Source organism: Eptatretus burgeri, chromosome 2, assembly GCF_056783735.1.
Source record: "Eptatretus burgeri isolate ZD-2024b chromosome 2, Ebu_testis_v1, whole genome shotgun sequence".
NCBI lineage: Eukaryota > Metazoa > Chordata > Myxini > Myxiniformes > Myxinidae > Eptatretus > Eptatretus burgeri.
In genome coordinates, this window is record NC_140962.1 from 124,581,754 (window position 1) to 124,594,295 (window position 12,542).

Here is a 12,542-nt window from a genome sequence, read left to right on the forward strand (position 1 = left end):
AAAGTATACTATGCAGAGCAGTGTGTAGTCTTTGGATGCAAAATAGTTCCCAAAATAGTGACAAATATTTATCAAACTCATGAGCATAATGGTTAAGAGTGTCCACTCTAAGTCTGGGTGATCGGCGGTTTGAGGCTGACCCCGGCAGTCATTCAAAAACACTTTAACACTTGCTTCTTCCTTGCCTGACGCTCAGCATTAAAATCACAGGATACAGCAAAGCCAAACAACCACATGTTGGCAACCATTCTTCAGGCTTGATGGGCCTAATGGCCTCCTCCTGCATTTAAGTTCCTTGTAAATATACCAGAATCGTAACAGCTGGTATGTATCCATTACTCTCATACACTCAAACCCAGGCATGAAAACCCTGTTTCAGACACTGTCTAACTTTTCATTCCCAGCACACCAACGAAACCCACAATCCAACGATCATTCATTGCCTTCCCGTCCCCTACCATTTTCACATACCGAAAAAATGGTCGGTGAAGCAAAAGCTTGAAGACGAAGGGGGACGAAATCTAACAGGGAAGAAAGATTGGGGTATATTATTAAATGAATTGAGGAGTCAATTTACATAATACTTTTTGTCGTCCATAAAATACAACTTGCCAAATAATAACAGCATCATCAACCAATCATTACTTACTGTAAGAAGCATTAATAAAAACAATAAAATAAATCATCTCACATACAAAGGTCATACTAAAATGATGTCACTCTACCTACATAATAAACAAGAACAAGAGCAATCGGAGATTGCAGACTCTCGCCAGGACTCGTTTTGTGTGGTGTTTGTGTGCTGGTGTGTTACATAATTAATTAGAGATATAACTGAAACTGACACTTTATAACTGCTGGCAGTGATGACCGGGAACCAAGAATGTTCCGCTTTGATTGGACACCTGAACCTGACCGATGCCGTTTTTTTTCAATGATGATTAAAATGAATTCAGAATGGGATTAAAATAAATTAAATTAAAATCAAATGGAAGATCAAATGGGTACCAGTCCTGCATTTTGGAGTAATCAGAAGGAACCCAAACAGGAGAAAAGCAAAGATGAAGTCATCAGGAGGAATCTGGATAGGATTCGGGTTTCAGATGCCACTCCTCTACTCTTAAACCCATCCAGGCACAGCCAAGTGAACCTTATTCAAAAAAATAACAAAAATAAAAAACTAAAACAGATTAAAAAATTTAATAATTCTGGCTGCCAAAGCATGCGTCCGATCAGGTATCAGGTTGAAATTTATAACATATATTCCCCCATCACCACTGCATCATAATTGTGAAGTTTCACGTCGATCGATGAAGCAGTTCAAGAGAAATAATTTTTTTAAGATTTTCGCTCAATCTAATATGGCTGCCAGACCATGTAACCTTGGTTTCATATGTGAACCTTTTGTTCCTCATGGACAGGCGGTCATACTTGTAAAGTTTCACGACGATCAGTTCAGCGATTTCAGAGAAAAAGATTTTTAAAAGTTTTTTCTTTTCTTTTAAAAATAATAAGGCTGCTGAATCATGTGACTGATGACGTCATCAGATTTTATTTTTTTTCTGAGGACCATTTTATCCTGAGATGACCCTCAAAAATTTTCATACTGATCAGATGTAGCATTCGACATAAGCAAATATGATGTAATAACGAAGGCACCGATGATGTCATAAAAAAAAATCACTTATTCCCCATGAGGAGTACTTGGCATGTGCAAGTTTTAATTTTTTCCTTGGTGCGGTTTCAGGTGATACAGAGGTCCAAAGTTTTTTCAACATGGTTGCCACACCACGTTACCTACGACGTCATAATTAGCAATAAAACATTCCCATGAGTCGTCGCTCCCATGATGAAAATTTCGTCTCAATCCAACAAGCGGTTGCGAAGAAAAACTCCAAAGCTCTGTGCAGACAAACAAACAAACAAACAAACAAACAAACAAACAAACAGACCCAAATTCAATAGCCTATCCTTCGGCGAGGGTAACAATGCAAAACTGACAAACTTCATTCATGACACATTATCTATTTGTTGTTCGTCTTTCAGCTGCTCCCGTTAGGGGTCACCACAGCGGATCATCCGTTATGATCCGCATTCTGATTTGGCACAGGTTTTACGCCGGATGCCCTTCCTGACGCAACCATGGTCGCCTCTTTCGACACAGGGATGAGGATTAGGTTTCGCCATGATTCCAGGCTGCTCTACACCCTCTCGGCCCTGTGCAGAGCTCCCGTCCTCAAACGATCCTCCAACCCAAGCCTCCGAGTAGCCGGATTACAGGTGTACGCCACTACGCCCGGTATGACACATTATCTATTTACAGTACATGAAATGGAGCTATGGTCTATTTGTGCATGTATGTATCATCTACTCCTCCAAGAGGATTTGACCTTGGAAATTTAAACTTTCAGGTATAAATGAGGGCACCCAGAAGTTGTGTCTGTGAAAGTTTAGAAAAATAATGCCTTTCCACCCATCTTGGAATTTCCTTCCGAGAACAACAACAAAAGAAATCAATAAAAATAATAAAAATAATAATAATAAAATCAATTAAACAAAAAAAAATCAAATTAACCGAGCTATATAACCATGATGTATTATATATGCAAGTATTTGTTTCATGTAAGCCTGGTGTTGGCTTAGTGGTTAGGGTGGCGGCTTGGGATCCCAGGGTCCTGAGTTCAAGCCCCGTTGGCTGCTGAATTAACACCAGGGGGTTGACTCAGCCTGTCATCCTTCCGAGGTCGGCGAAATGAGTGCCAGTGTACTGGTCCCGGTGTATGCCCCGGTTAGAATAGGTGTACCATATCCCTGTGTGTCGTAAGAGGCGATCAGGGTTGGCGTCAGGAAGGGCATCCGGCCATAAAACATTGCCTCAAGAAAAAGCCAAAACCCTGCACAGCAGGGAAAAATGGCTGTAAAAACGGTCATTTTTTATTTTTATTTGTTTCATGTACATAACCCATGTTGCTTTTATTTTCGGAAGCAATCAAGGAAGCGGTCTGTTGCCTATACACCACCCAAATAAAGGTGTGTGTGTGTGTGTGTGTGTCAGAATAACATGTTGCATGTTTGGAGCAACATCGCCTGTAGGGTGGGAACTCTGCTAATATATACATATACACACACACGTACGTCCCATGTATTTATTTCTGTCATGAAGAACGTGACCTCATGTTCACGGAAGTGACATCACATTCGTCACTGAAAGGGAGCACACTCAATTTCAGTGTTGGTGCCATTCGCCATTTTGTTTCCACTCAGGAACGGTTAATTTATGCCGTCCAAAACTTTTACTCCACGCATCTGAATTTGGGTTGATTGCATGACCATTCGGGTAGTTTCCACAACTACAACGCCAGAGGTGAGACGCTGATTATTATTTGCAGTAAAAATGTGTACAGGTGAGTAATTTTACTCAATCATTTGAAATTCCATTGTCACTTGGATAATGAATATATTTCTAAAATAATGTTTTTTTTTTTTGTATACCTTGTCGAGGCTCGTGTGAGAGCTAACACACAACGCACATCAAGGGGGCATGAGACAAGAGGGGCGGGAGTGGGAGGGACAAAACAGTGGGGAAGAGACATTAGGAGATCTGTGTAGGGGAGAGGGGTGGGACAGGGAACATGGGGAATAGAAGATGGACATTACAGGGAATTTCAGGAAGGAAAGCAGGGAATTTGAAGGAAGTGGGCTTGGGTGGATTATCGGGGGGTAGAAAAGATCGAGGATTTGGATGGGGGATGATAAGAGGTGGTGGTGAACAGCTGTTTTGAAGGCCTGGAGGGAAGAATGGGAAAGAATAGAGTGAGGGAGTTTATTCCAAAGGTGGAGAAAAAGAAGAATGAAAGAGTGAAGGTGAGCAGTGATTTGTGATTTTGGTAGTTTTACCAGAAGGGGGTTGTTGGCGGACCTTGAGCGCCCTGAGGAAATGTGGTGGGGACAAATCGCAGAGAGAGCAGGGGGGGAGGGAGCAAGGCTGGAGAGGAGACGGTAGGAGACAGAAAGACCACCGACCAACCTGCGGTGATTGAGTGAGAGGCCCAAAGACTCAGCCTCATTGCGGGAGATGCCGATGATCCGAAATGCCCTGGTTTATACAGCGTGAAGCCGAGAAAGATGGGAGGCAGGACCACCAGCCCAGAGGGGAGAGCGGTACTCCATCAGGCTACGGACAAAAGCTTTGTAAGCGGTCAGGAGCTCAGGAGGGCCGAGGAAGGACTTTGCACGACGGAGGATTCCCAGTCGGTGACTGACTTTGGAGGCGAGCTTTGAAATGTGGCTTTCCCAGGAAAGGTCATGGAAGATAGTGAGTCCCAGAATCTTGAAAGAAAGGACTTCTTCCAGAGGATTGTTGAGAAAGTGGATGGGTGGATTTTCCAAACGGTCCTTTCGAAGAGACATAGTGAGTGTGAGATTTGTCCGGATTGAAAGACATGTTCCATGTGTTGGACCAGTTTGTGATTTTATCCAGATCTGCAGTGAGCGAAGAAGCTGCTGCTTGCCGGTCTGAGGGATGACCGATGGTACGACAGAGGGTGGAGTCATCAGCAAAGAGATATAGAGGATTTTCCAGAGAGTCGGAGAGATCATCGATGAAAACCAGAAAAAGAACAGGGCCCAGAACGCTACGTTGAGGAACTCCAGCCTGGACAGGAAGAGGGGATGAAAGAACTCCATTTAGGGCCACACGGTGACTGTGACAGGAGAGGAAGTCTGCGAGCCATGAGTGGAGATGGCCTTGGATACCATGGGAAGAGAGTTTGGTGAGTAGTGCAGGGTGCCAGACTGTGTCAAAAGCACGTGATATGTCCAGGGATACGGCTCGGATTTCCTGTTCCATTGAGGACCTCCATCCATTGTTGGGAGAGCAGAAGCAGCATATCTGGTCTGAAACCAAATTGATGATTGGAAATCAAGCCATTGGAGAAGAGGAAGGATTTCATGTCTGAAGCGATGATGGATTCCATAATCTTGCTGATGATTGGGAGAAGGCAGATTGGTCTGTAGTTACAGGGATCTGTTTTTGCACCTTTTTTATGCAGGGCAGTGATGTTAGCAGATTTCCAAGCAGATGGCAGATGACCTTGAGCAAATGAGAGGGTGAATAGAACAGAGAGAGGGTGAGCAAGAGCAGTAGAGCAGGCTTTGAGGACACGTGGGCTGATTTCTTTTTGAAACAAAAGTAAACCCACAAGCCTGAGAGTTGTATTCTATTAGTTGGAGAGCTGGCTGAGCTTCATTCTCAAATTTGCACCCAAAAGGTTTGTTGGTCTCATTGGCCAGTGAAGACCATCCGACTTATAAAAAGTGATTTCTTAAGTGCGGCTTTCCTGGGGTTAAGGATTATTTGATCCTTCAAGTAGACCCTTCTGGCCCTTCTAATCTAAACATCGCGCAAACTGCCCCTTCGGTATTTGGACACATAGTGTGAGATGTGTTTTAATTACATTTGTTAAGAAGTTTTAATCCCTGGGATTAACGGATAAGAAAGGGCTAATTAAGGGTTCATTAAGAGTTCAATCTCAAATTGGCGCCCAACACCCGTTCTGATCTCATAAGATTGCTTCACCCACCCACTAACTAAATTCATCACTTAAGAACGATTTTTTTCTGGGGTTTACGGATAAGAAGGGTCTTCAGGGCGCAAGGGTCTTCACATCGCCGGAGAAGGAAACACGAGAGGCAGAGGGCACATTGAGATTATGAAAAAAAAGTGATGACGCGGGTGTAGTCTATGTTGATTCTAATGTGTATTGTAATATATGTGGCACGATGATCATCAAACGCAAGTGATATTGTTATGGCTGTGGAAATTCGCATTACACCATAAAGGGCCCTCAGGTGAGATATCTTCATAGGTACATGTGCAGTTAGCCCAAACCCGTTGTATAGAGGGAATTTATGTGATTCATCCGGGCTGCGACGCTTTGAGTTAGTCATTTTTTCTTTTCTGTCGTTATTTTGAACCAACCACGTCTCAACCGCCATTACACAACAACCACCTTAACCACCACGCCAGCCATCGTCACCAACTACAACCACGCTCCAACCCGCAGACAACAACCACAATGCCAACCCTCCACCACCTTCGCCTTTACCTTCACGAATTCATTCCACATCATTGCTTCCATGGCCATTCCCGCACCACCTGTGAACACTGAACGTCGGGCTGTCTCAGGCTCGTTCGGCGATTGGGGCCGAACGCACCAAGCCACGAGCGCGAATGGCGGCCTTTCCGAGGGGAAAATTCGGATCAGAAACGCTTCACGCCCACTTCTCCTCCGTAAAATTGGCGAGCACGGGGCGGCTTGGCCCCGCCTCCAAGCGTGTGTATGTGAAGTCCGTATATGCAAATTTTAGGATCAGGAGAGGTTCACGCCCATTTTTGCCCGACCAATGGCTGACCCGGGGGGGGGGGCGGCATGGCCCCCGCCTCCAATCGCGTTCTGATCCTAAAATTTGCATATTGGCTGCCCCTGCCACCTATAAAAAGGCGAGCACAAGGCGAATTGGAGCGAGTTGCATTTTGGAGTTGCTTGGAGAGTGTCGTCGAGAGGTTGCTCTTGGGACAAGGAGGGTTGCGCTGGCGGAATGGAGTCGAGTACACGCAGTGGAACTGCAAACAAGGGAGCTCGGGTCCGAGGCAGGAAGGACGGCGGTCGGCAACAAGGTTGCGGTGTGGGGGATCGCTCGTCTCGTCGCGGGACCCAAGCCAGCCAGCCACTCCCCTCCCCCAGGGCATCAACAATTCCCCCTTTCCCCCACGCTGAGATAGCGCAAAAAGGGGGCCCTGTTCCCACCCCACCCCAAACGTGGTGCCAACGAAACCCGCCAAGGGGCACGGAGTCGGGGCACAGCGGCGTGGCCACATTTGCGGCTTGCCCGCCAACGTGTCACAACGACGCGGGTAAGACCTCCCCGGTCTCGCGGATCTGGCCACTCCTCCAGGTCACGCGCACATTTGGCCTACGAGCCCGTCTGCCTCCTTGTCTGTGAGGGTGACTTCTTTCCTTTACTTTTGTGTAAATGTGTGTTGGTGCCGTCTGTGAAGTAAAACTGTATAAGTGTTGCCGTGTGTGCGCGTAGTCGCTTTTAACTCTTACATTTGCTTTATGTGCATTTTGATTCTGTATGGCTGTATATACGTGCTTTCTGTGTGCCGTGGAATAAAATGCTTGCTTGTTGAACTGTGCCCGTTTCGCTTCGTCTTTTCTCTATTGACTCTCCAGCCTGCTTCATGTAAGGGGTTCGTTGTGGGTGCAACATCCCAGTAATTAATCTGAACCGTCCAGGTCGACGATAACATCGCTTGGTTATCCCGATAGTACGCAATGGGCCGCCCAAGCGGCTCGTGTCTGGAGTCGACCTGTGGCGAGGTACGATCGCCCGGTTTACCATCCGCGTGGGTACTTAGGTAGGTCGAGTTTGGCGAACAACCCTATCCTACGCAGGTGGCCGATTGGCACGATTGTGGTGAGGTCGAAAGGCCCACCCGTGACTAGCTCCCGGCGTTGGTCCGAGAGGGTCATGACAGAATTGTCCGTCCGGTGGGCGACGTGCCGCGATTCGAGTTACGTGGCCGTCTGCACGCCGGCGGGCGCGAATTCGCAACAATATTAAGGCAAGATGAACACAAAACATTCTCAGTGAAATCGATTTGATATACACTGACGGGTCATGTTGTGATAACCGGGGGACAATTCAACACATTGGGGGTCGAAAAATGAACATTGAATTCGGAAATTGAAAGTGAAGAGGGTGACGATACGAGGAACTGTCATTATGAGTTTTATTCGGTTACTACAAAATATCGTCCCTGTGCTAACAGTCAGAGGGAGAAGATGTGACAATGCCGTAAACACAGAATGATATAAGGAATCTGTCGAATGTGCTCGAAGATGGGTCTACATCTGGTACACGAACAGATGCATTTTTACGTCTGGTACACGAACAGATGCATTATTTTTAACAAACTCCAGATGCGAGTCTCGACTCCACTTCTGAACTGTTCTCTGAATCAGAGCCAGCAATACGAATAATATGTTAGGTTATCAAAAACTAAACGTGCTACATATGAGAGACTATAACAAATAAAAATTACTGACCATTACAAAGTAAAAATAACTGAGGATCTTGGCCCACCTAAACAGGCTTGACATTTCAGGTATTTTGGCTCATTCACCCTTCAGAATTATCACTATCATGATCATTCATCATCATCATCATCATCATCTTCATCACTTCTTGCTTCACCTTCAGATGATGAATCGATCATCAGATCATTTGTTCTGGATGGATCACCGTCAGCGTCCATTTCAACTGGTATTTCTGGAACAAGCATCTGGGGCAGTTGATGTCCATCAAGCCAGATGACTCGATCGTGACCATCAACGATTTCCCATCCCGCAGTTGGAGATTTCGGTATGGTAGCCAGGTGGGAACTGCCCCACATTGTAGCCACAAAACCAGTCCTTACACTATGTGGCCGCAACTCAGCTGAGCAAGGCGGGATGCTGCTGCCTTCGATGCTCTTCAGTTTGTCGAACGGTCGCATGGAATTTGATTTGCGGTTATACGTGCGATTAACAACATCGAATCGGTAGTTGTTCAGCGGCGTGGTCTTTTTCGCACCATACATGAGGCAGACGAACTCCGCGAGGACGGCAAACATTTCATCGTCCGGCTCTTTGTAGCTGAGGGATGAAAAACCCCGAATGAACTTGTCGTGGGCACACATTATATCATACGGCCGTTTCTTCCCTTTCCTTGCGAATGCTGATGTGTCGTCACATCCCGTGAATGCATGCAGGCCAGGCAGAGCTGCGCACACATCCGGACCGATTTGCGCTGCTACATTAGTAACGTTCACGTAGCGTCGATTATTCTTACCGGACGTCCCAACTTCCATCCAAATTGTACATGTAACTCGATGAACATGGTGAAGGAGAATCACCAGTATGTCGGTGTCCGAGGCACGTACTACAATGTCGCCATCTTGATAATCAAGGTCAGCCACTGTCAAATTGAGGCACAATCTCGTGTCTGCCTCTGGGTGATTACAGAACAGATCTTGAATTAATTCTTTCTGCACTCCACCATTCACAACAGAATATTTGGCACATTTACCGTTGACACCGAGGAAAACGATTCTTCCTTCCAGAATGTGTCGGTACTGCTCCCCAGCCCAGTCATCCATCATGAATTCCGGTAGACCTCTCTTGAAGGAACTCGATTTCAGAGCTTTCTCAATGTTCTTCGGTCTTATCTGGTCCGGGCCACTGATAACGTAACGTTGCTCTTCGGCTCCTCGTCTTTCCCGTTCGCAGTCTTTAATAGAAGGTTCCTCGTAAGTGCCAAACGCTATGTCTATAAGTTTTGACTGGTGGGACAAGGCCGCAATGAGGATACCCCGTGACAGACCACCTTAAGTCGGGGGTAGGTTTGGTAGTAGGCAGTGAAGGAGAAAATTTCCATCTATCAGATGTACCTTCACATCAGTCGGATGGCCGTGATCAGGTACTGTTTTCTCCAGCTTGTCGAAAAGGGCGCTCTTTGCTGTATTCGCCATTGAACCATCGCGCTTACACATAGACAGCGGCACAGGTGTGAGTGGAAATGTGAAGAGGAATTTGAGGTCCACTTCGGCCTCAGCCGCGATGAAGGTGAGTCTTCCGAGTAACTGGCTTGTACATTTCAGTTCTGCCTCCTTTGAGTTCTGTGGGGCACGTCGGTTGGTTTCGCACTGTTTCATGAATGTAAAAAGGTCGTTGCGGGTAATAGGTCGCTCAAAGCGTGTCGGATCAAGGCATTCGCGAACGAATTTCTCATGCATCCTGCGACCTTCCTGCGGTACACTGAGCAGAGAATTCTTGACGGCAACGGAGACACTCTTCCCTTTGCTGATTTTGATTAGCGGCGCATCGGTATCGATGGCGAATGGATTTACCGAAGAGACAATGCTTGAGGTGATTCGCTTGAGATCCTCGTTGTCGCGTTTGATTCTCGATGGACTGAGTTCCATTTGAGTGTCGCTATGATGTACCAGTCCGGCCATAGCTAAGGCCTCACTTGCAATTGCTGCACGACTGCCCTTCGTGACACTCCAACGAACGCGCGCAGTGTAGTTGTTTGTCGCCGATGTGAATACAGTCATCCTCGATGCTGCATCTGCATTGACTGTCTGCTCTAATGCGAGGTAACTCGTTATTGATCCTTCTAACCGAGAACGCTCCAGCGTTCAGTATGTTCCTCAATCCTGGATGCGTAATTTCTATATTCATGACATCCAAACGGTATTTGGCCATCCATCTCGCGTAGTTTTACCGGTTCATCGCGAAAAACAAATCAGTCAGCTCAGTGAGTGCCATGCCATACATGGGCCTAGCTGCAGCTGTTGGCGCTTGTCATCGGAGACGTGTCGAAAGACAAGTGGAGATTATTCTGGTCTTATCTAATTCGTTTTTTTGTACGGTGATACACCGGCGAAGTTCATATAAACTTTAAGCGTATACCGGATGAGTAGAGGATTTCTCAGTTTGCGAATCATCTCATTGTCAAGATCGGCCCGGAAAATGCTTCCTGTACTGGTAGAAGTGGATCTCGAAAAAGTGAAAAATTTTAACCCTGTCCCACAAATTTATATTTTCGCATCTATTTCCTAATTTATATCTACGCCTCCGGAGCATATTCTATGTTCATTAAACGGTTGTCGATGAAGACAACACAATGGAACCAGGCATTCGGAATGTGGTTGTAATTTGTATTACAGATGCTATTGGAAGACCCTTGCACCCTTAAGACCCTTCTTATCCATAAACCCCAGACAAAAATCGTTATTTAGTGATGAATTTAGTGAGTGGGTGGGTGAAGCAATCTTTTGAGATCAGAACGAGTGTTGGGCATCAAATTGAGATTGAACCCAAAATGAACACTTAATTAGCCCTTTCTTATTCATTAACCCCAGGCACTATGGTTTCTTAAATGGTTGTAATTTGTGTTTTTTGTAACTATCTATATACCCCTATTATGTAAATGAATGGGCGTCAGCTCAATCAAATTATTTTTCCAAGGGCTATGTGAAGACCCTTGCGCCCTTAAGACCCTTCTTATCCGTAAACCCCAGACAAAAATCGTTCTTGAGTAATGAATTTAGTTCGTGGGTGGGTGAAGCAATCTTATGAGATCAGAACGGGTGTTGGGCGCCAATTTGAGATTGAACTCTTCATGAACCCTTAATTAGCCCTTTCTTATCCGTTAATCCCAGGGATTAAAACTTCTTAACAAATGTAATTAAAACACATCTCACACTATGTGTCCAAATACCGAAGGGGCAGTTTGGGCGCAATGTTTAGATTGGAAGGGCGAGAAGGGTCTACTTGAAGGATCAAATAATCCTTAACCTCAAGAAAGCTGAACTTAAGAAATCACTTTTTATAAATCGGATGGTCTTCACTGGCCAATGAGATCAACAAACCTTTTGGGCGCAAATTTGAGAATGAAGCTCAGCCAGCTCTCTAACTATATGGAATGTCATGTCACTGCTTGGCCCGTCTCGGAACATGTCGCATCATGCCATGGCAGGCTCGGCATGATCCGGCACAAATCACGGCAAGTTTTGCCATGGCTTGGAATGGTCCATAATGGCATGGCGTGGCTGAGAACTATCAGTCACGTGACGACACGGTCCAGCACACGGCATGGCTCGGCTAGAAATTGAACGATTCGGACGGTCTGGCACGGCTCACGTCACGGAACAGTTCGGCATGTCACAGCTCGGCTCGGGACGTTCTGGCACGGCATGGCTCAGCTCGACTCACTTTTTGACTATCAACACCATTTATTTCAAGGAACTTTTGCAATACATTATTTGTTTCCATCAACGTCATTTACAAGCAACTGATAAAATCCAATAAAGCATGAGTTGCGAATATAGAGATGTTATATTTCCCATTTGAAATTCTATTATCACTTTGATAAATATATTTCTAAAATAATCATACTTTTCTTTATGAAACAAAAGTAAAAATTTTCAAGTCATTCTTCTCCATTGAGAGATTGGGCTAAATACTATGCATAACATGATATTTGAAAAAGTTGTGGACGTATTCGGTCAAAACTAGGTGGAAGAGTTGGTTCGGGGACAACAGCGAGCCGATTCGATTTTGGTGAAGGTTCGGATTCAGATCCGACCTGTCAGTGGGATGGTAAACTGTTCAGCCCGGCAGAGGTATGCACTCCACCGAGTGCTGTTCTAGTTGATTAATTATGCAAGGCATCTAGAAAACATCTCAAATGGTTATAGCGATATACAAAGAACATTCAATCGACCAACGAAAACCTTTACATATCCCGCTTGTGATGTATACATAGCAATAGTTTTAAAATGATAATAAAAACAATGAATTACCTGGAAAGGAAGGTTCGCCACACACACATCAAAGTAAGGCAAGTCTGCTCGTAAAACATCTCCGACGGCAACATCCAGCCGTGGTGCAAGTGGACTGTGCACATTGAGCAGAAGGCATTGCAGTTAA

At 45.4% G+C, this 12,542-nt stretch overlaps 1 protein-coding gene across 1 annotated transcript in view; it reads right to left on the reverse strand.

Moving 5' to 3' along the window:
* Positions 1 to 12,542, reverse strand: part of DIMT1 (DIM1 rRNA methyltransferase and ribosome maturation factor) — a 48,491-nt gene that overhangs the window by 30,650 nt on the left and 5,299 nt on the right. The window contains exons 5-6 of the mRNA XM_085871097.1: positions 12,416 to 12,509; positions 472 to 521 (exon numbers count right to left, since the gene is read on the reverse strand). Coding sequence (XP_085727223.1) covers positions 472 to 521; positions 12,416 to 12,509 — 144 coding nt within the window. The remainder of the gene's footprint in view (positions 1 to 471; positions 522 to 12,415; positions 12,510 to 12,542) is intronic.